General features: G+C 25.8%; 6 protein-coding genes across 11 annotated transcripts in view; 3 read left to right on the top strand and 3 right to left on the bottom strand.

Annotated features, from left to right (window-relative positions):
- The first annotated feature begins 9 nt into the window (after nucleotides 1-9).
- Nucleotides 10-2,743, top strand: LOC127287003 (S-adenosylmethionine mitochondrial carrier protein homolog). Of its 2 annotated transcripts, XR_007843824.1 has the most exons (8): nucleotides 10-138; nucleotides 326-459; nucleotides 845-1,001; nucleotides 1,083-1,192; nucleotides 1,386-1,629; nucleotides 1,932-2,070; nucleotides 2,233-2,507; nucleotides 2,584-2,743. XR_007843824.1 is itself a non-coding variant. In XM_051313686.1 (6 exons), exons 1-6 carry the CDS (start codon nucleotides 391-393, stop codon nucleotides 2,357-2,359), a joined length of 846 nt encoding a protein of 281 aa, XP_051169643.1. In that variant the 5' UTR covers nucleotides 79-390; the 3' UTR covers nucleotides 2,360-2,544. The 2 variants fall into 2 exon arrangements, 1 of the variants encoding a protein (XP_051169643.1); XM_051313686.1 differs by lacking the exon at nucleotides 2,584-2,743 and having other exon boundaries at nucleotides 79-459; nucleotides 2,233-2,544.
- A 445-nt stretch (nucleotides 2,744-3,188) lies between these two features.
- The window catches only part of LOC127287005 (ras-related protein Rab-24-like), a 590,458-nt gene continuing 571,347 nt past the window's right edge, over nucleotides 3,189-22,299 (bottom strand). For all 5 annotated transcript variants that reach the window (XM_051313690.1, XM_051313691.1, XM_051313689.1 and 2 more), the window contains exons 2-5: nucleotides 4,395-4,555; nucleotides 4,188-4,276; nucleotides 3,806-4,077; nucleotides 3,189-3,707 (exon numbers count right to left, since the gene is read on the bottom strand). In XM_051313690.1, coding sequence (XP_051169647.1) covers nucleotides 3,586-3,707; nucleotides 3,806-4,077; nucleotides 4,188-4,276; nucleotides 4,395-4,505 — 594 coding nt within the window. In that variant the 5' untranslated portion in view covers nucleotides 4,506-4,555 and the 3' untranslated portion in view covers nucleotides 3,189-3,585. The remainder of the gene's footprint in view (nucleotides 3,708-3,805; nucleotides 4,078-4,187; nucleotides 4,277-4,394; nucleotides 4,556-22,299) is intronic.
- Nucleotides 5,017-6,714, bottom strand: LOC127287000 (phosphoglycerate mutase 2). Its single transcript, XM_051313683.1, has 3 exons — nucleotides 6,355-6,714; nucleotides 5,623-6,120; nucleotides 5,017-5,523 (listed from the first exon to the last, which is right to left on the bottom strand). The coding sequence occupies exons 1-3, from the start codon at nucleotides 6,644-6,646 to the stop codon at nucleotides 5,357-5,359; spliced, it is 957 nt and encodes a 318-aa protein (XP_051169640.1). The 5' UTR covers nucleotides 6,647-6,714; the 3' UTR covers nucleotides 5,017-5,356.
- Nucleotides 6,897-9,276, top strand: LOC127287001 (uncharacterized). Its single transcript, XM_051313684.1, has 3 exons — nucleotides 6,897-7,225; nucleotides 8,198-8,477; nucleotides 8,555-9,276. The coding sequence occupies exons 1-3, from the start codon at nucleotides 7,047-7,049 to the stop codon at nucleotides 9,050-9,052; spliced, it is 957 nt and encodes a 318-aa protein (XP_051169641.1). The 5' UTR covers nucleotides 6,897-7,046; the 3' UTR covers nucleotides 9,053-9,276.
- On the bottom strand, nucleotides 9,363-11,873 carry LOC127287004 (uncharacterized). Its single transcript, XM_051313688.1, has 3 exons — nucleotides 11,691-11,873; nucleotides 10,861-11,494; nucleotides 9,363-9,643 (listed from the first exon to the last, which is right to left on the bottom strand). Exons 2-3 carry the CDS (start codon nucleotides 11,430-11,432, stop codon nucleotides 9,460-9,462), a joined length of 756 nt encoding a protein of 251 aa, XP_051169645.1. The 5' UTR covers nucleotides 11,433-11,494; nucleotides 11,691-11,873; the 3' UTR covers nucleotides 9,363-9,459.
- LOC127287002 (general transcription factor IIH subunit 3) lies at nucleotides 12,052-16,088 on the top strand. The gene is made up of 6 exons (XM_051313685.1): nucleotides 12,052-12,199; nucleotides 12,722-13,209; nucleotides 13,659-13,781; nucleotides 15,502-15,637; nucleotides 15,724-15,760; nucleotides 15,903-16,088. The coding sequence occupies exons 1-6, from the start codon at nucleotides 12,190-12,192 to the stop codon at nucleotides 15,973-15,975; spliced, it is 867 nt and encodes a 288-aa protein (XP_051169642.1). The 5' UTR covers nucleotides 12,052-12,189; the 3' UTR covers nucleotides 15,976-16,088.

Raw genomic sequence — 22,299 nt, 5'->3', positions numbered from 1 at the left:
CAGAAATATATTTTCCTTGATGTTTTGAAATGATAACGGTGACAAAAATGGCGGTGTAGCAGAAGATAAAAGCAGACGACACGTCAACCGGGCAGCGGGTTAGGTTAGCTCTCAAACTTATTATACAATGTGTAGCACGTGAGTTTCATTTTTCGAGTTTTCTTACGATTAACAATTATTTTCTTCGTTATTAATAATAGTGAACATTGATTCTTCAAAAAATATATGCCGTCTAATATGTTTTTACTCTTTTTAACTATGTTGTGACATTAATTTTCTTTTGTGTCAATGCTTTGTGAGTTTAAATTTATTCAAAAATTTATAGTCACATTCAAATAAGGATTCAAAAGTATAGTAAAAGGATTTTATAAATTATAAAAATTAATAACAATGCTTCAAGAAAATATAGAATCTTTTAATGAATATCATACCAGAAATATTTTTCTGACTTCTATGATTGTAAGTATTAAAAAAGCTTTTAATATAATTTTTAGGTTAGGATAAATTATAATTATATACATTATATACTAATTTCGTGAATAATTATCACAAAGTAGAATAATTATTACCATTTTTCGTAATTATAATTTATTTTCTTATCAATAGAGTTATTTATAAATTTTAACAGGATGATAAGTCAGTTTTTTTTTTGCATGACATTTTATAAAATGAAAAACAACTGATTAGAATTATTTAAATTTATTTATAAAATTATTTAAAGGAAAATATATATTGTAGTTTTTTTTAATTACCATTGATAAAGCTGAAGGTTACATTAATTTACACGTGTGTACCTATAGAGAATAAGATAAGACTAATAAAATTTCAATTTTTTCAATTCCAGTCTGGAGCATTTGCAGGAACGATATGCGACTTAGTATTTTTTCCAGTAGATACTTTAAAAACTAGATTACAAAGTCCTCATGGCTTTATGAAATCAGGGGGATTTACACGTCTTTATCAGGGCATTGTACCTGTTATGATAGGAACTGCACCATCATGTAAAATATGCAATAACAAAAAATTCAAGTTTTCTCTAGAAAATAATTCACAAAAATTATAATTATTAAATTTATTTTCAGCTTCAATTTTCTTTATAACTTATGAAAGCATGAAAGAATTTATACAACCAAATGTTCCCTATAAGTATCACTGGATGGTGCATATGGGAGCTGCAACCACAGGTGAAATGGTAATAAAATATTCTAGTCTTATTTTATTTTAATGTACATACAATTTTTTAAAATTAAAAAATGAAACTAAAAAGAAATACTAAACATGAAATAACTGAATGAAATGTTGAATTTATTAATTATTATCGAATAATTAGTCTATGATTTAAACTAAATTATTTTATAGTGTAGTAACTTTTCATTAAATTGCAGGGTGCCTGTTTAATTAGAGTACCTGTTGAAGTAATTAAGCAAAGAAAACAAGCTTTATTGGGTGATAAAATAAGTTCCTTAGGTTTGAAAACTCTTTATCGAGGATATGGTACAACAGTTCTTCGTGATGTGCCATTTGTTTTTACACAAATGCCTTTATGGGAGTATTTTAAGCTACGCTATAAGCAATATATGAAACGAGAATGCACGCCTTTCGAAGGTGCTATTTGTGGAGCAGTCTCCGGTAATACTAATTCAAAAATAGTATTCTTAACTTTTTCGTTAAAAAAAAAAAAAAAAAATGCAATTTAAATTAAAGCTAATAAATAAATTAACAATTTTTTAATGTAACTAAACAAATTCTAATTCATTGAAAACTAATTTTAAAAATACAATAATAATAGAAAAATTCAATAATTGCATAATATATATGAATATATTTCATTTTATCATCAACGTGATAAATTATTTGTCAATGACTGCCTAAGGTGAACTACATATTTTAAATATATATCTTGTTGTTAAATGACTTGTTAATATTTTTAGTCGCTATTTCTTCGACGATTACAACACCTTTAGACGTCGCAAAAACGAGAATTATGTTGGCTAGCACAAATGCCGATAAAGCCGAAGTCAAAATTGCAAACATGTTTCGACAAATTTATCGAGAAAATGGAGTTAGAGGGTAAACAAAATAATAATAATAATAATAATAATAATAATAATAATTTTTTTCTATTAGGTAATAATAGACCTTTTTTTAAATATTAACAAAAAAAAAATATTTTTTTTCTAAATGAAAATTTGTAATTTTAAATTATTTTCATCTTTTATTATTTGTTTCCAGTTTGTTTGCGGGATTTGTTCCGAGAGTATGTGGTTACACTGTTGGAGCTATTTTGTTTTTTGGAATGTATGAACAAGTTAAACAAAGCTGTCAAACAGTATTTCCATACACCACATCGTCTCAATGAAAATTTTATATATAGTATTGAAAATAAATGAGGAATTTAAGAACGATTGTAAATATTTGTCATAATCGCTTAATTTTCTTCTTCTAGTGAATGAAATTTGCATTTTTATAAAAAAAAAAATCGGACTACAAAACTAAAAAATTTATATGTAAGTAAACTATTGTTGTATAAAAACTTTTATTTATTATATTGTTATACTACTTGTAATAAAATGAAATTTTCAGTTAAGATTGTATGTTCCAAATATATTTGTTATAAATTCCTCTACGGGTGATTTTGTGGTTCCATCAATTTTTAAGGAAATTCAGACTGTGATTTGTATAAAACATTCATATTTTCTACGATCGATGAATCTCGATATTTATTATTATTTATATCCATATGTATCGTATTTCTCCACTTACGGTAAATATAATATACCTTATCTATTTCTCTAATTTATGACGTGAATTCTCTACTTTTTTGTAATTTTCGTTATTTAAAACTGATTTCGCGGTTTTTGTTGTCAAAGTCTCAATACCGTCAATTTCCATTTTTATTTATTTAATGAAAGTGTAAATAATTAAAGTTCCCTAAAAAAATTGAACATATAAATTTAATTTTTAAAACTAATAAAATTGATAAAATTAAATAAATTATCTTTATAAATGTTTGATTATTTAAATACATTAAAAAAATATGCTATCAATATTTGATTATTTATAGTAAATTAATCAAATATTTATTATATTTAATTACAATTGTCGATCAGTATTAAATTAACTGAAATTCTTTTAAAAATTTGTAAACGCATTGATAAGTAAAACTGAGGGTATTAAAAAAAAGTGAATTAAATGTCATAGCCTTTTATTGAATAAAATATACTGTTTGAAAAATACTTTCTTCGTGTATAAATATAAAGTAATTAACAAATGTTTCTATACATATATTGTGAATTGGATAAATCCTTAAGAAATATATGGCGGAATCATTTTATTTCACAGTTTCGTTATCTTTCTACGAATAAGTTTAGCTCGATTCAGTCAAAGGTAAGTATTATTCTATGAGTCATCAGTTCTCAATGCGATCGTCTTATTTATATAATTACATAAAAGTGGCCACTCGAATTTAAAATCTTTGAATTAAAACTATCGTCTTAATTAAAAATTGCCTTTAAAATATTTCACCGATTTGAAAATAAAAAAGAATCTTTTTTAAAAAATTAATATCGAGTAGCCATGCCATGATTAACAATAACAAAATCTCTGAGAAATTGGCGTTTCCGTTAGAGTAATAAATTTGTCTTCTTCTTTTTGAGCATTCTCTGGATTTGCGATATAATCTTTAGCAATTTCCTCGAATAATTCAGCTAATTTTGAAGAAATAAAATCGTAAACGATAAGAAAAGTAAATTCGCCACTTAACAAAATTATTATAATATATATTATAAATTAAATATTAACTCACCAATATTGCTTCCAGTTTTACTTGAAGTGATGAAAAATTTTGATTGAATACCTTCTGCATATCTTTCGACTATTTCTAAATCAGGAGATGCACTCACATTTTTTAATACATCTTCTTTTGTGGCACATAAATACACTTTACATTTATCTTCGACCTCACGAACTTCTCTTATCCAAAATTTTGCCCTTTTAAATGACTCTAAATTACTAATATCATAACAAATTATCGCTGCTTTTGCACCTCGATAATAACCTCTAACCATTGATTCAAATCTGAAAATGAAATTTTCAATACAATACTTATAATATATTAAATAATATAATATAATAAATTGTATACTTAATGTAAATAATAAGAAATTTAAATTGCAAATTACATTTACCTTTCACAGCCTGAAGTGTCCCATAAACCCATTGTTACCTTCCGATCATCAACTTGAATTTGTTTAGCTGCAAATGCTACGCCAATTGTCTAGAAAAAAAAAATTATTTTTTCATGTCACTTTCTTTGTCTTTTAATGTTTCGTGAAACATTTACCTTTATAACTATAGAGTTCATAAGGTCTAAAATACATGAGACATATACTTACAGCACTTACTACGTCTTCGTTAAATGTATCATTTACAAAACGTTTTATTAAACATGTTTTTCCAACGGCTCTGTCTCCAAGAAGAACAACTTTAAAATCCACGCTAGCCATTTTTAATAAGGTCAGTGACAATAAGGGAAAGGGACACTTTGAAAATAATTATTTTTCTTCTTTTTTTACATAACCTTAAAGATCGATGTATGTAATTGCAATTTATAGAGCATATCAGAAAAGTTGAAAATCCACTTGATTATAGTTGATAAACAATTGGGTATATTTAAATTATTTTTCAAAAATTTATAAAATGTGTCGAATAATAAACACCATCCTTCTTATTGAATATAATATTCTCAATGTATCTTATACAATGCAATCATGATCCAACAACTCATGGAATGCAATTCTTTCTTTATACAAAAACATTGGATCACGTGATCACGTCACGTGTTTCTATCCGACAACAAATTTAAATCTTTCATGACAAACATATATATATATATTTATTATTGTAGTAGTTTTAAACTTAAATTTTATTTTTTGAAATTTTAAATAAGGATATATAGGTACTTAAATTTTAAATAAAATTTTATTTATTTACATTTAATTTTTAAAATGAAATAAATTTAATTTTCATTTAAAGTAATTTTTTATTTGTCATTCCACTTTTTTATAACGACATTTTGTATAATGAACATTTAATATGTTTTTAATTTGTAACATTTCGATTTTACAAGTTTACATTATATATATACATTATCAGAACAATTTAAAGAATTGAAGAAAGTAAATTTTAACATTAATTTCAAAGGATAGACAATGAAAAACAATATTTTTACTTTTAGTTTTTACAATGTATAAATTAAATATTATAAATTAAAAATACATAAATTCTGCTAAGTGAATCACTCGATGATAAAAGTGGTATTTCTTTTTTACAAATACGTTAATTTTGAAATAAATTTTTATTTAGCTTTTCCTTGCGCAGCAACTGCTGCAATGGCGGCTTTTACAGTCTCTTCATCTCCAAGGAATTTCATTGAAACAACGGGTTTAAAATTTTCGTCTAGTTCATAAACAAATGGAATACCAGTTGGAAGATTTAATCCCATAATTTGGTCGTTGCTCATTTCTGAAAATTGAAAGAAATTATTGTTCTCATGAAATTTTTATTGAATGAAATTAATTTATAATTTTTTAAAAAAATAAACAAAGAAAGTAGATTACTTACGATCAAGATGCTTGACAATGCCTCGTAAACTGTTTCCATGAGCCGCAATGATAATTTGCTTTCCTTCCTTAAGTTGTGGAATAATGGTATCGTTCCAATAAGGCAAAGTTCTTTCAATTGTTAATTTAAGGGATTCAAACTTGGGAAATTCCTCGGGTTTTGGTCCGTTAGCATATCTAGGATCCTTGACAATATTGTCGTAGTATTTGTGATCAGGTTCCATTGGTGGTGGTGGAGTATCAAAAGATCTCCTCCAAATTTGTACTTGCTCTTCACCATATTTTGCTGCAGTTTCTGCTTTATTCATTCCCGTTAAACCTCCGTAGTGACGTTCATTCAAGCGCCAAGTTTTATGAATTGGAATACCTTCCTGGCCAATTTCCTTGAGAATAGATTGTAGTGTCACTTGTGCTCGTGTTAGCACGGAAGTATGAGCACAATCGAATTTATATCCAGCATCCTTTAATGCTTTTCCTGCTGCAGCAGCTTCGTTCTTTCCTTGATGATAAAATAAATGAAGTTTAATTTTTAATTATGAATTAAATAATGATAAATAAATTGACTCAAAGATTTGATTTTAAATATTATTTACAAAAAGATTTAAAATCAAATTAATTTTTTTCTATTTAAATATGAAAATTAGAAAAATTATACCATTATGACCTTTTGACCTTGAATGAGATATAGACAAATAGTTTGATTATTACATAAAATATAGATAAATTAACATACCTTTTTCGGATAAACCTGCATCGTACCATCCACAAAACAAATTCAATTGATTCCACTCACTTTCGCCATGGCGAACCATAACAATTCTGTATTTCGACATTTTATTTATTGTAGAATAAAAGCACGTTATGTCACTACAGTCTCGCACAAACTCACGAGTGACAAGTGAAGCGCTTCGGTCGATAATTTTGCCATCGCCCCTAAACCAAAGTTGATTCAATAATTTCTTTCCAGAATATTCTTTTTTGAAAAAAATGAGTAAATTGTAAAATACATTTTTGTATGATATCATTTCTGTATGAAATTTTACGTATGTAGTTTATTTAAAATTTGGAAAAAGAACCCGTCTTCTTTACCATTATGACAATACATAGTTATTTTGAATGTGTGCAACGTAGACGCCATTTTTAAAAATCATTGTATTTCACCAATAAGAGTTGAAATTGTGGATGATTTTATTGTCAGTGACCAATCAGAAATTGTTTTTCTAGCATTATCATGTGCACTGCCTTAAATTTTACAGCACATGGGGTATTGGGTAAACCTAACCTTCCAGTATTGAAACAATGATATTTTGACAGATCACTGTTATTTTTTTTTAATATGTTTGTGACAGAATTCATAAAAAGTGAATTTGTTTTTATTAATTTTTATGAAACATTAACAATAAACACGTTTTATGACAAATAACTATGATAATGGATGTAATAAGTGAGCGTCATGACAGTAATAGTACCAGTGATTCTTTAGATATTAATACACGAAGAAAAGTTAATGAAATTTGTGAAATATCTTCAAATTGGGAGATAAATAATGGAAAAACATTTTTTGATGCCATTTCTATCGCTCCTCGTTCCAAAATTGCCAAAAGGTAAAAATATTCTTGCCAATAATTGTAAAAATATTTTCATTTTTAATTTATATAATTAACATAATACACATATTTAACAATTGTTGTATACTTCTATTTGTTAATTATATTTTATATATATAATAATAAAATGCTTGGTCTGTCCTTTTGTCTTAACTTGAAGTTGATCTTTACTGATTTCACGTTTTTTTTTTGAATTGTAATGTTATAACGTGTCAAATTTTGACAATTCTTTTTCTCATTTTTGCCAAAGTTGTATAATTTATTGTGTTTCCAAATTTCGAAATTAGTTTCTTTAAAATTCCAAATTCAAAAATCCAATTCACGAAGCTGAAGTGCACAACGTTTATCAACAAAATTTTTTTAAAGTTGTATATTAAGCCTAAATTACATATATGTATTTATTGTAGGCGGAATATTTAAAGTATTTTTCAGATAAATATTCCGCCTATGTTAAATATATGTAATTTAATGAGCCAAAAATTTTGAACGTTCAAATGAACGAAAATTTTTTTGCAACTACTTTAATAAGAATTTTATTACAAAATATTGTTTTGAATATTTAAAGAAGAATTTATTAATTTAATAATTGTTTAATTTACTGTTTTATTTTACATTGCCATCATAATTTTTAATAATTTATAGATTAAAAAAAATATTTCGTTCATTTGAACGTTTAGAACTTTTGGCTCATGTAATTTAGACGTAATATTTAACTTTTTTAAAAAAATGTTTTTGTTGATAAACGTTGTGTACTTCAGCTTCGTTTCAATTCTATTAAATATTAATTATATAAACATATAATTTTCATTATTATCATTTAATATGTAATAATATTCTAATAAATTTAAATTATTATTGATAATATTAATTTTAATTTCTTTATAACAAACAATTACATACACAATTTGGCGCGCTTGCGTGCGTTTAATTTTGCTAGTATTAAATAATTTATTGTCTTTTATTTTATAGACCAAACTTGGATGAAATTGTTTCATTAGACACATGTCTTGGACTTTGTAATTTAAAAAAATTGGATAATGAGCCCTGTTTGTTTGATATTAAAATAACAAATGGTCAGAAAATATCCAATATATCTTTAGTTTCGGAAGCACCTGTTTTAGAATTTTTCAAACAATCTGGAGAATATGCAGCAACTATTTTTGCCGAATTTGTTGATGAGTTTGAAAATAATTCGGTTTATTTGGGAGAAATGGATTTTGATCCACCCACGTCCGAAGCCAGTATTCAGGTAATTTTTAATTATAATTTTATTAGTAATTTTTAAGAATAAAACAATTATTTATTAAAAATATTTTTTTTATTTAGTTTACAAAAGTGAAGGATAAAACTTCATTAATGTGGCTTTATGGCGTAAGGCTTACATTAACGGACCAACTCTCAAAAGAGGAAACTAAAATGTTTAATCCTCAAATAATAAATGATTTTCTTCTAAATTTTAATAAATCTAAGTCAAAAAGCGTTGAAATGGCAAATAAAGTATTTCAATCTCTCAATGGCCGAGAATCGAATTCATCAAATGAAGATATTGATTCTTATTTAACAAAATTTATAGGACTTGGTTTTATACCACATAAGCAAAGAATCGTCACTAAAGAAAAAGATAAACAAAAATCCGAAACAAGTTCTTTTGAACGTGTTACTGATCCAAATGAAAATAATGCCCTCGATATTAAAGCTTATATAGATAAAAAATTTGTAGATATGGAGAAAAAAGTAATGGACAAAATAGACCAAGTGGAGCAAAAGACTAATCAAAAATTAGATCAAATTATCAACATTTTAGAAAAAAAAAGATTGAATTAATCATAATACTTTTATTTAATAACGAAATGAACTGAAATTTAATTCATAAATGAGATTATTATAAAATTTCCAAAAGTTTTTAGTCGGAATTTACGTGAATGTGTGTTTATGTATAAATAGTTAAATGAAAAAAAGAACATTGGATATTCAAATTTATATTGGAAAATGAAAAAAAATAAAGGTGATATTAATTTAAAATAAAAAAAATAAACTTTTTTCATAAATGTATGAAAGTGTATTATATCCCGCTTTAGAAAATTATTTTTAGTCTCTTAAAGCTATTTAATACAAATCTTACACATTTGGCGTATCGAAGGTATTAAAATTTTGCGTTTATATGCAATATCAACTATAAATCACATTGTGAAAACAAACTTAAAATTACAATATTCACCGAATAACTAGTATCACTGACAAGCAACACCATTTTCCTCGCTTGTTTCATCAGAATGTTTATTCTCAGAGTTATCTTGTGGTGGATCCCAAATGTGAAGTTTTTTTCTCCATAATTTTACCATACCATCCCAGCCCCTTCTAGTGTATTTTAGATGCATTGGAGGTGTCCTTGGATGTTCTTTAATACGTTTATCTCTGCAAAAAAGTTTCAAATTTAAGGTTAGCTCATAATATATTATATCCAAAATCAATCAAATTTAAATTAAACTATTTTACTACTCTAAAAACATGTCATTGGTTTTTTTTAGGGTTCCGTACTTGGTTCAGAATCCTATTAATATCGGTTTTTTTGAAATCGTGTAACCCCCCCCCCCCCCCCTAGCGGCCACACGAATTTATCTGGAGGGCTGAAATTTGGTACACATATGTATTTTCGCGTGTAGATTACAGGAAAAATATAGCGAACCTGATTGGAATTGATTATCATAACGTTGTCAAGGAAAAACCATGAATTTTTACAAAAAATACCTAAAAATGATCAATTTACATAGCGTTGTAAAGGAAAAATCAAAAATTTCGAAAAAAAATGGTTTAATCTCCCTAGCGCACACAATATTCAACCTAGACTGTTCATATTTGCTGTATAAATTTATTTTTGCGTGAAAATTATAGGGAAAAAATGTAAGCACGATTGGAGTTGATAATCAATTTTTATCAAATTTTTAAAGAAAAATGATAATTTTAAGGAAAAAATATATTTTTCCTCAAAAAACGAAAAAAGTTTATATCAAGTAATTCAAATTTATACATTTTGACGTATTTTTACGTGTATATAACACAAAAAATATAGCGAAGATGATTGGAGTTGAATTTTTAGGTGCTGTCAAGAAAAAACTGATAATTTTAGAAAAAATCATGAATTTTCTCCCAATAACGAAAAAAATTTTATCTAAAGGGCTTTAAATTTATTATTTTCACGTATTTTTATGTGTAAATTATAGAAATAATGATAAGAAGTGGAAAAAGTGGAATTTTTCCTTGAGTTTATTTCTTCAGTCGTTACAACTCTAAAATAAAAAAAAAATTGGGCAAGTGCGAGTTACACTCGCACTGAAATCGACGATTCCGTACTCGAAGCGAACTTATTTGTCATAAAAACAAATGTTTAAAAAATATGTGTTGTATGTCAAATAAAATAAGTGATACAAAAAGGAACAATTTAGTAAAATTTAAGAAAATTGTTCCTCTTCGTATCACTTATATTATTTGTCATACAACACATATTTTTTAAACATTTGTTTTTATACCAAATAAGTTCGCTTCGAGTACGGAATCCTCGATTTTAGTGCGAGTGTAACTTGCACTTGTCCGATTTTTTTTTTATTTAATAAGGTAAAATTTATTTAGCTTACTTGGGAATCTGTTGAACATATCTATCGTAGCCAATAGTATTTTTTCCGTAATCAATATCTTTTTGTCTGCGAGACAGCACAGAAGGATCAGTTTCATATTCAACTTGCTTCTTGACATTAGGACCAGAAGAAGTTGTACTACTACTTGATGCACTATTATTTCTAAGTCTTTGTTGCTGTTCTTCTGAACCATTAATGTGACTTTCGCGAATTCTTTTGGGCATAGATTCATATTCCTCATCATCCTCATCATCATACCATAGTCCAATATCTTCTCTTTTTGTGTTATGATGTTTAGTCTTTTTTTCTGAATCCAAATTGTTATCATCGTTGAATTTTCGTTTAATATCTTCTTGACAATACCTCAATTCTTTTGTTTTATCCAAATTTTCCTTTTTGATAACGCATTCTTCGACCGTCTCCTCTTTTATACATGCAATTGTTTCTACGTTTTCTTTTTTACATTCATTTATAATATTTGCACAAATTTCATCGAATAGCGCATCGTTTTCATCATCCATTGGTTCTGGAGATGGAACGTTTTTAATGTCGGTTTTAACTTCAGCAGACATGCTTTATAATATTACAAACTTTGACAATGTTGGTCAGATAACGTAAAGGTAATTCTCCAAACCTAGATTTATAAAAACAGATTTCAATTATATGAAAAACTTGCAAGACAGAAAACATTGTTTAAATTATAAAATCAATCGACTTATAATATTAATAATATTTGTTAATTATATGTTAGATTTGAAGAAATAATATTATAACCTAAATTTGATTGCTAAATTTTTGACAATGTTTTTCATGAAAATATTGACTCTTACCAAATTTTGAAGAAATCCTCAGATGTCTCTGAATTGTAAGTCGATTATGATTAATAAAATACTACAGAAAATAGAAAAATAATATAAAAATAAATGTTGTTTAATAAGTGACATATACAACAGTACACAACGGTATGAGCGACATATCGCGCCTTTTTTTCCGACTTCTATATAAGCTTGGGTTTGTTTTGGAGGTTATGAACTTGCAAATAAGTTCATCAATTACTTCTCTGATACTCTTTATAAATCATATAGATCACTAAAATTATTGCAATGAATGTGATAAATTTCATTTTACGTCAATAATTTGTTTATACATTAATTGGTAGGTTTTTACGATTTTCAATTGTTTGAATTGGATTTTTAAATTAATGTTGACGCTCAACTAGAGACACCTGACGGATTAGTTTCTGTTTAGATTTGTTTAAATCCCCGCCGCTATGCAACAAATTTTTTGATAAATTGATAGAATTTAAGTGTTATTGTAATAAAAAAGACTATGGAAAATAGTAAGTTTATTATTTTTTTAACTTAATAAAGTATAAAATATGGTTTATATTGAAAAATTAATTGAAACTTTAATGGAAATCTTGAAGCAGTTAAACATAACCTATAAAATTTTTTAAATAATTTTTCAGTTAAATATTATATTTATTATAAATAAACGATTTTTGAACTTATTAAATAATTTTGACAAGGAATTTTCAATTTTTTATTTTAAATACTGATGTATATTGTTTTCAACTTCCGTTTCACAATTGTCAAGAATTTTTATTATTGCCATATAATGACGAATGTTATTAGTTTATCGCATATTTATCATATAATTTATTTTTCATTTTATTCACTATAACTATTATGTTCAATTAAATAAAAAATATAATTTTACAAAAATATTTGGTTTCATAAAATAGAATAACAATTATATAAATATTGAAATAAAAGATTAAAAAACAAAAGTTATTTTAAAATATCATTAGTAATTAATTAAATAAAGTTTTGATCTAATTAAGAATTACTTTATTTTACAGCTGTGGATAAAAATCTATTGATTTTAGTACTTGATGTGAGCCCAGTACAAAGAATCGTTAAACAAGTTATCACACAATGTTTAGATTCTGCGATTGTCTTTGCGAATGCTCATCTCATGCAAACTCCCAACAATCTTCTTGCTGTAATGGCATGTCATGGAAATGGAGCAGAATTTCTCTATCCAGATGAAAAACGATCTGAGGTGAGACAAATTGATGGGCAGTATGAGCTATTTACTTTGGTCGAACGAACAATACGGCAACGATTGCAGCAAATGATAAACGATATGCCTTCGGATGGATATTCAAATTTCGAGAGTTTAATATCTGGAGCTCTCTCTATGTCACTTTGTTATATCTCCAGGTTGGAGAGAGAGAAAGTTGCCGGCGAGAAACTTAATTCACGTGTACTTGTAATCACAGCTAGTCATGATTCTGCAGGACAATATATGAATTATATGAATATATTTTTCACAGCTCAAAAAATGGTTTGTATCATTAATGTATATTTAAATTTATTGATTTTTTTTCAACTGAAATTGAGGGGCTGATAGTAAAAATGGTTTAAAATAACATTGGGAGCAAAAGTGGGATAAGTGACTTGGGAGCAAAAACGGGTTAAAATGATTCGTGTAATTTATTGATAAATTCATTATATTATCGATTAAAAAATATTAATTATAATAAAATATGCATTTTTTCCTATTGTTAATATTTTTTAATCGATAATATAATGAATTTATCAATAAATTAAACGAATCGTTTTAACCCGTTTTTGCTCCCAAGTCACTTATCCCACTTTTGCTCCCAATGTTATTTTAAATCATTTTTACTATCAGCCCCTCAATTCTGATATTTATTTTGGAATAAACTTAGAATTTTTAATAGGGTATTAATTATAAATAATTATATTTGGTTTTAATTGGTAATTTTTTAGGGAGTGATACTAGACGTCTGTAGTTTGGATCATGAGTTAACTTTATTACAACAGGGCTGCGATTTAACTGGTGGAAATTATTTAAAAATTCCCCAATTACCTGGTTTGCTGCAGTATTTATTGGTAAATATATTTTTAAATTTATATATATTAATTTTAAACTAACTTTTATATAACTTAAAAAAAATCGTCAATGTCATTGGGGCTTTTTTTTTTTATTTGCTAACGTTTTACCAATATATTCATTTTTACTTTTGTTTTATATGAGTTGAATATCATAAAAAATAACAGTAAAGGTTTTATGACGTTTGTATATTCAGCGATGAAATCTTTTTTTCTTCTTTTGTAACAAAAACTATATTTACATTTATTACCCTTTTATTTTTGGATCGTTTATTTCTCTTTTGCTCTATTTAATATTGTCGCGGTTCAATTTTACTTAAATAGAAAAGAACATGAACGAAAAAAAAATGGAGAATTTCATACAGCATTTGTCGATATACTTTTATGTTTGATGTTTCAATATTTGTTTGTCAGTTGTGTGACCATAAAGTTCTCGGAAATTTTCAATCCTTTGAAATATGTCGAACTTTTCATTTTTGTCTATATTTCGGTTGTTCATGTGTTTTCATATTATCTGTCGACTTTTTCTGAATAAAACTTTGAATATTCCCTGGTTACCTGCTAACACAGATCTTTGATGTGGCCACGCAAAACTTTCTATATTAAACTTTATAACAACAGCGACTGAACGTTGTTTGAAGATGCTTTCATAAAATTTGCCTGAAAGGAATAGTATTATCATGATTAATATTTTCATTATTTCATTATAAACAAATTTTCAAAGTTTTCAAATTTAAAGAATGTAATGTTAAATTGAAATTAGTTGAGTTTTAACTGTTCAAAAAAGGAATTTTCTATTTGTTTCATATAAAAGTTATGTTTATTTATTTTTTTTCTGTAAAATTTCCATTTTCCAATTTTAATGAAATATTAATATGAAAATAAATCTAAGTAATTTAAAATGTCATTTTATAATAATCAATGTATTTTAAAGATACATAATAATGTTTAAGTGGAGAATTAAATTTTTCTAATTCTGGCTTCTAGAAATTCAAATGCTTCAATTTTAATTAAGGATCGTTAAACGTTTGTAGTTTTAGTCAAAGTGAAATGCCTATGCAATTTGCACAAAAGAAAGTACAAAAAATTACAACGGAAATTGATTAATTGCTTTTTTTTAAAAAAGTTACAAAGCTTTTAATTGGAGTTTTATTTTTATAATTTTTTTTTTCAACGGTTGTACATTTATCAGGGTGGCCATCCAATATTAAAATTTTGAAAATCGAGAAAATCACATAAATTTTGTTGTCTTGAAAAAAACCATAATTACACTTTGATTTTTTTAAATCTTGAATTTTTAATTCATTTTTTTAATAATAACATAACAAAATATTACTTTTTATTATTCATTTGAATTTATTTATTTTTTTGTAATAAACACTTCATTTTAGAAAATCTTGAAATTTTTTTCAAAACCATAAATTTTAATGGACACCCTGGTTTATTAATTTTTCCAAATTTAAAATTATACTCGTGAAGAATGTAGGAGAAAATAATATTTTTTTTATTAATAAAAGTTAAGTATGATGGTTAAAATATTTTTCGAAATTTTGTATTTAAGAAGATGAAATGTTAAAATATCAAAATTTTGGTTTCTACATATAAATAATTTTTTTTTTCAAATTTTTTTGTGAAGATTAAATTTTTTAGTTTTTAAATATAAAACAAGAAAGTCAGAAATTTGACAATTGGAATAAGAAGAATTTTCTTAATGATGCAGTGGGTCTTTCTTCCGGATCCAGATATTCGGTCGAAACTTGTCCTTCCACCTCCTGTCAAAGTAGACTATCGAGCAGCTTGCTTTTGCCACCAGGAACTTGTCGATATTGGTTACGTTTGCTCTGTATGTCTTTCAAGTAAGAACATTTATCATTTCTAGATTTATGTCACATTTTTCACGCGAAAACATTTAATATAAAACTGTCAATAACTTTTTTTTCAGTTTTCTGCAAATTCAGTCCAATCTGTACCACTTGTCAGTAAGTTGAACTTTGATATATCCTTTCGATTTTAATTTAACTAATTATTATTTTACAATTACATTTAATTAAATTATAAACTTGCTAAACAGTTAATTACTTTTAAGGAAAATTAAAATAACGTTTAACTATATTTTTGCAGTACCGTTTTTAAGATGCCTGGACCAATTCCAATGAAAATGAAAAAAAAGAAGAAAAACTTAGATATTATATAATATCAGTATTGTGAATAATTTTCTTTTTTTAATTCGTAGCTTATAATGTAAATATCGTTTTTTACAAATATATAGTATACACTTTATTCAATAAATGTATATATTGATGTTAATTATTAGTTTTTATTTTTTAAATGTTTTTTTTCGAATATTATCCTACATGGAGAAAATCTGAAAGCAATGAGTATTTTTTCTCATAGCACTGGCTACTGTGTAAACCAAAAAATTAAATTTCAAAACTCTGAATTTTCTCCACACAGCACTGAATGCTCTGCAGAAAATAATCACAACTGTTTTTGACAGTAAACAGAGTTTCGTATCATATTAGTTGACAACAGATTATTCAGAACTACAAAGGTATAGCAATAAATTCTTTGCTCGAAGTCGTGACTGTTTTTCTCACAGCTCTGAGTACTGTGTAGAATTATTTTTTAGAATTTAAAAAACAAAGGAACGTTTAACGTCAATTAAAAAGAAGATAGCCATGGTTATTTTTTCTTTTCAAATATTGATTTTAATTGACATGTTTATAACAGTTAATGAATAACAGAAATAAAGAAATGAAGACTTCAAAAAGTCTTTTTAAAAACTATCGCTTTTTTTTAATTTTTCAGTTATATAGCAAATAAAGTTATTATACAATAATGAAATAATAAATAATTATTTTTAAAATGAATTATTATAGATAAATTTTAAATATTTATCTGTATTTCACAAGTTTTTAGATTTTAATATTTCTTAACTAATATGAAATTACAACCTAATCTAAATTTATAGATACTTATGATTAAAAAATATTAAGTTTCAACATTATTATTTTAAATATTTATCTCGTGAAATAAAAAAAAATTATTATTTCTTACGTTTATTAATAAAAAGTAATTTGTTTAATATTATTAAAGTTTATCACTTCTTATTTAATTAAATATAAATAATTTTAGTCAAATAATCTGTTTTTCATAAAAATATAAGAAAACATCTAAAATTGATTAAAATTGTCTTGAACGGTTGTTTAAAATTGTTATTTATTTTTTATTAAAGGTTAAATGTTCTTTTATTTTTTTAATCCTAAAAAATAATTCTACACAGTACTCAGAGCTGTGAGAAAAGCAGTCACGACATCGAGCGAAGAATTTATTGCTATATTCCTAGCTTTGAAAATACTGTTGTTAATATAAACCGAAATTCTAATAACTGTCAAAAAAATAGTGATTATTTTCTACAAAGCATTGAGTGCTGTGCAGAAAACATTCAGAGTTTTGGAATTTAATTTTTTGGTTTCCACAGTAGCCAGTGATGTGAGAAAAAATACTCAGTGCTTTCAGATTTTCTCCGTGTAATTATTATTTATATTTTATACTAATTAGAATTATATAACAATAAATTAATTAGTATAGATGTTAGTTTTTTTGGATTTGCATAATTCTTAAAAATAAAATGTGGATTTTTACCAAAAACAAATAACATCTTGAATAAATTAATTAATTATGTTTGTTGCATATTATTGAACTTTATATAAAGGAAAGAGTAAAAAATGAACAAAATAGACTAAATTAATTAGCATAATTATATTTTTAAAATTCTAACTTTTAAATATAATTCGAAGCGTTGTGAAAAAAGATTTAAATACACAAATGTTTAATCAAAATTTAAGAAATTGTGAAGCATATGAGATATCGTGATTTTTTACCTTTCTTAACATGGTCTTGAAAGTTAAGTCGCTGAAAATTCGTTCTGTCTACTTGTCGACCAAGTATTCCCTTGGGCGACGACTAATTAGTCGACGTCTCCAGTCTCCTTGTCTCTTCAGCGATCGTCGAGTATTAGATTTAAAGGTAGCGTTTGTATCCACTGCTTTTAAAAAGTTTCTTACTAAAAATTTAAGTTTTCTTTTTTCTTGAAAATTCTATATTTATTAATTTCGTCTATTATTTAAAATTTTATTCTTTCCTTTAATTTTTTTTTTTTTTTTTATTTGAAAATGTTAAATAATAATTCTTTAGAATAATAAATTTGCCTTCTCATATAAAATCGATATTATTCAGAGATAATTTAAAAATAATCTCAGCGCATTAGTTCTGAGGATTTAAGAAGTGATTTATTTATTACGACTGCGGCGGGTGTCTTGGCGAAACTGTAACTTTCCAAGTTATAACCATCTCTCTAGAACTTATAACAGAAATATATTATGTCAAGCACTGATTAATTATTTTGAATTTAAAGTAGCAAATCCCTTGCATTAAAACTTGTAAAGCTTGTTGCATAATTATTCTTCAGCCGGCAAATTGTAATTTTCCAACAAGAAAAAGGTTTGAATATCTGAAAAAAAACTTAGGAAATTCGAAAGGATTTTTTTTTTTTTATACTAGATTAAGTTTCCTCAATGATTAATAGCTTTTCTGTTTCTACAGGATGACATATAATATTTTCGTCCAGGAAATAACAGATCATTTTTTTTTTCTCATGGTTCATGAAAAGATGATTTTGGAAGGTGTTTGCTGTGACATGTAGTGGATTTTGTTTTGTTGTATAGGTAGAAAAAAAGGAGAAATAATTTGGCGCACTTGAACTCGATCGAAGTCTTTAGTTTAAGTCAGCTCTGCATCCAGAAGCAATCGGTTTCTCATTTCACGAAGAAATTCAACCGCTCAGAAGACAAATGTTCTACATGGTTCTGACATTAACATACATGCTCTCTTTTATATCGTAATATGTAAGGAAAGCATGCACTACTTCGTTGTGTACATTTTTACGTCAATGCACTTTAGCATCCAATCCCTTCGAAGTTGAATAAATGATTGTATTGAACAAAATAAAATCGTAGATTGAAAGTAGTATACGTATAGATGTTTCTAAAGCTTTGATTTACTTGCATTTATTTCTTTGGGATTTTGATTCTTTTTTTATCGAATTCTATAAATTTGAATTTACTTCAATTTTTTTTTGTTAGAATTTCGTCAATAAAAATTATTCACAAAATTTCTCTTTGATTGAATTTACTTTTCTTTTGGTTTAATTTTCATTTTTCAAACAGTTTTAAATGAAAAATTATTATCATTACTTGAAGTTTTCTATTACAGCAGAAAATGTTATTTCTGTGTAAATTTTTTAACAGTAGCTTTTAATTGATTTGCGAATTGTAATTAATAGATAGTTTATCTAGCTACATATTAATCTTTGGCTGTTAGTTAATTGAAGGTTTCAAATATCTAATTATTTTAATAATTAATATGAAAATTACGAATCTAACATTTCTGATAATTTACACTTATGACAATTAATTTTTAATTTTGTTTGTATATAATTAAAATGTGTGTTTAGAAAATGTTCTACTGAGGAATAAAATTATTTTCTAATTCTTTTTTTTTCACAGATAGAACAATAATGTTCGGAAGAAAGAAATTAAACCGATGAAATAAATGAAGCAGACTCTATGAGACAAAATCATCGGGAATTGAACGTATTTCTGTAAGTGTCGCTGGCGGGAAATTGATGTGTAGAGGTACGTTTTTTTTGATAGATTTAATTTAACTCAATAGAAAATTCATTTAGTTTCATTAACAGTTTTTAATTTAAAATAAAAAAACTTTATTAGGATTGTTGATTTAATTAATATTACAAATTAAAATCAATTTAATTTTTTTTTTTTAAACTTTTATTAACTGACAATATAGTTGTCAGTTTTCGAGAAAAGTAACATTTTTTTTTACTAGAGGTAGAAAGAAACGAGTGTGAAATAAAATTAATTGACCGCGGGTATCGAGTCCAATTAAGCATTGAGTTTCCAATGAATTTCAGGCGCTTGCTTTTACGGAGATGTGAACAACATGGATAACAGCCACCATTCGTAACAGTTACAAAAGCACAAATTTTCAACTAGAGCGAATGTTAAATGAAGGTTTTTTCAAAAAAAAAAAATAAATAAATAATGGTACAATTATTATTTTTACTAAAATTAATGACAGTTTTTAAGGTAGCTCACCTGAGGTTGTCTTTTTTTTAATAAAATTTAATAATGATAAATTGTACAGATTTTTAAAATTAAAAAGAAAATTAGATTAAATTGTTATTAAAAAATTTTAAGTTTTAAGAACTCAATTTAAGATTTCTAAAATTTAGTTTTCTAAATGCTGCATTACATTTTTATAAAATTACTTAAAATTTCATTGAACATTTTTTTTTATAAAAAATAAATAAAAATTTCATAATTTAAAAATTATTTACAATTTTTTTTTTTATTAATTATTGGTAAATTAAAAATTTTTAATTTTATTATGGGTGAGCGATCTTAATGAAATGTAATTATAAAAATATCTTGATTATAACTTTTGGGATCAGGTTTTAAGAAAAAAATTATTTCTTCGGCTATGAAATTTGACAAAAATAAAAAAACAGTGAATTCATGAGATAGTATTTTTTATAATAATATATCTATATATATAAAAACACTTATTGAGAGAAAAATATTTGCTCTCATAGGTGGAAATTGTGATGTTACCCAACAATTTCAGAAATGCACGTTTTGCCCTTAATTAGAAAAAGCAAAGCGCAATCTGGAAATGGAAGTAACGTGCTGACCCGGGTCAGATATAATTGCTAGTGAGATAATTGAAATGCTCTGTTATGTAGCGTCCGATTAGTGCCTGTGGTACTAGATTTGAATGCACGCGAAAATGAAATTACACCGAACAAGTGATAAGTGATAAGCACATTGAGTTCTAACAATCGTATAGGTATGTATAAATATGCTCTCACTGTATATTTATACAAAGAATATAGATACAAGAGTATTATTTCAGAATGTCAATTTCAAGAAATGTCATATACTCATTTCGTTTAACTATATATAAACTTAGTTCTGAGTCGTATCAACATTCTTTGAGTTCTATATCATTATGTTTCTTCTCAGCTCTATACGTTCCTTATAAAACACGATAGTAATTCAAAGAAATTAAATTTTTTTTTTTTGCTTTCTTTTTTTTATACTGAAAGTTAATAAAATTATTATTCGTAATTTTTTTTAAATTCTGTATTCTATGTAGTTTTTTTTTGGGGGGGGGATTTTTAACACAATATATGTTGTAGAGCAAGCGCAGCTTGAACGGAATTTAAATGTAGTTTTTTTTGTTTTGTTCAAAGTCTTTCTCTCTTATTTTCTCGTTTATCTTTTTTTTTTTTGCTATTTCTTCTGTACTTCGTCTAACCAGATTATGATAGTTCAAAGAGCTTGGTCTTTGCGGTATAGAGAACAGGGAATTTCTTCGAGGAGATATAAAATGAGTTTCTCGCACGTGGACGAAACATGTTACCCATAGTTTCCACTGAGATTCCCTCAGCGACTTTCGTAATGACTTTTTTCCTCTCTTTTATCGATTAAAATGCGACATTCTTTTTTTTTCATTCGCTATAAGTAAGTTATCATCGCTATAAATCGAAAACATGTTATTTCAGTCGATAGTTGCTTTAATTATTAGTTTTTTCAATTAACTATATATATATATAGTTTCAAATACTTTGAATTTCAGAGAAAATGGTACTTTTCATAGTTGTAACAATGATTGACATTTGCACAATTTTTTTTTGTAATTGAGGAGCCGGATCGTAGAACCGATTCTTCGCTCGAACTCACGCAGAAGTATTGTCCGCCCCTCCACTATACCATCAAATTTTAAAACTCATAAATAAAATATTTAAAAAATATTAGGTTATGCAGAAGAAAAAAATACATATTTTATCTATTTGAAACTTTTTTCTAAAATGTAATTTATTAGTAGTTTCGCTATTTTCCTCGTATTTTCTTTATTTATATTCGAATCAGTTTGAAATTGTGGGAAAAACTTCCTGATTAGTAAAGGAAAAACTTTCTCGCGAGAAGTTTTCATAATTTGAAAATTCATCGCATACTTTTTTGTGTAGAAAAGTGAAATTCCTCTATTTGTAAATGACGTCTTTTAAAATTTTTTAATAAATAAATAATGTGATTTTTCTTATTTTTTATAGCTTGTAGGCTTCTGTTGTGTATATTGTGTATGCTTACAAAATTTCACAAAATTTCGTCAATATTTGACCGAAAAAGGACGATATATTTATTAAAAAGTAATTTATTTTCGAAAAAAAAAATTTTCAGTTTTCATTTTTTAGTACTAATAAATTACATTTTAGAAAAAAGTTTCAAATAGATAAAATATGTATTTTTTTCTTCTGCATAACCTAATATTTTTTAAATATTTTATTTATGAGTTTTAAAATTTGATGGTATAGTGGAGGGGCGGACAATACTTCTGCGTGAGTTCAGTTCGAGCGAAGAATCGGTTCTACGATCCA

This window comes from Leptopilina boulardi, unplaced genomic scaffold (genome assembly GCF_019393585.1).
Source record: "Leptopilina boulardi isolate dan_hultmark-lab unplaced genomic scaffold, ZJU_Lbou_2.1 LbouV2_367, whole genome shotgun sequence".
Classification (NCBI taxonomy): Eukaryota; Metazoa; Arthropoda; class Insecta; order Hymenoptera; family Figitidae; genus Leptopilina; species Leptopilina boulardi.
The sequence above is the reverse complement of the archived record's forward strand: the minus strand, read 5'-3'. Positions and strand labels throughout refer to the sequence as shown.

Excerpts from the sequence above, each read along its gene's own strand:
- LOC127287003 (XM_051313686.1), top strand. The coding sequence starts at position 391 with ATGCTTCAAGAAAATATAGAATCTTTTAATGAATATCATACCAGAAAT. Across the intron at positions 460-844 it reads TTTTTCTGACTTCTATGATT|TCTGGAGCATTTGCAGGAAC; the intron begins GTAAGTATTAAA and ends TTTCAATTCCAG. Across the intron at positions 1,193-1,385 it reads CTGCAACCACAGGTGAAATG|GGTGCCTGTTTAATTAGAGT; the intron begins GTAATAAAATAT and ends ATTAAATTGCAG.
- LOC127287000 (XM_051313683.1), bottom strand. The coding sequence starts at position 6,646 with ATGATATCATACAAAAATGTATTTTACAATTTACTCATTTTTTTCAAA. Across the intron at positions 6,121-6,354 it reads TGCAGGTTTATCCGAAAAAG|GAAAGAACGAAGCTGCTGCA; the intron begins GTATGTTAATTT and ends TTTATCATCAAG. Across the intron at positions 5,524-5,622 it reads CATTGTCAAGCATCTTGATC|AAATGAGCAACGACCAAATT; the intron begins GTAAGTAATCTA and ends TTCAATTTTCAG.
- LOC127287001 (XM_051313684.1), top strand. The coding sequence starts at position 7,047 with ATGATAATGGATGTAATAAGTGAGCGTCATGACAGTAATAGTACCAGT. Across the intron at positions 7,226-8,197 it reads CGTTCCAAAATTGCCAAAAG|ACCAAACTTGGATGAAATTG; the intron begins GTAAAAATATTC and ends TTTATTTTATAG. Across the intron at positions 8,478-8,554 it reads CGTCCGAAGCCAGTATTCAG|TTTACAAAAGTGAAGGATAA; the intron begins GTAATTTTTAAT and ends TTTTTTATTTAG.
- LOC127287004 (XM_051313688.1), bottom strand. The coding sequence starts at position 11,432 with ATGTCTGCTGAAGTTAAAACCGACATTAAAAACGTTCCATCTCCAGAA. Across the intron at positions 9,644-10,860 it reads TATGTTCAACAGATTCCCAA|AGATAAACGTATTAAAGAAC; the intron begins GTAAGCTAAATA and ends ACTTTTTTGCAG.
- LOC127287002 (XM_051313685.1), top strand. Across the intron at positions 15,638-15,723 it reads TTGCTCTGTATGTCTTTCAA|TTTTCTGCAAATTCAGTCCA; the intron begins GTAAGAACATTT and ends CTTTTTTTTCAG. Across the intron at positions 15,761-15,902 it reads CCAATCTGTACCACTTGTCA|TACCGTTTTTAAGATGCCTG; the intron begins GTAAGTTGAACT and ends ATATTTTTGCAG.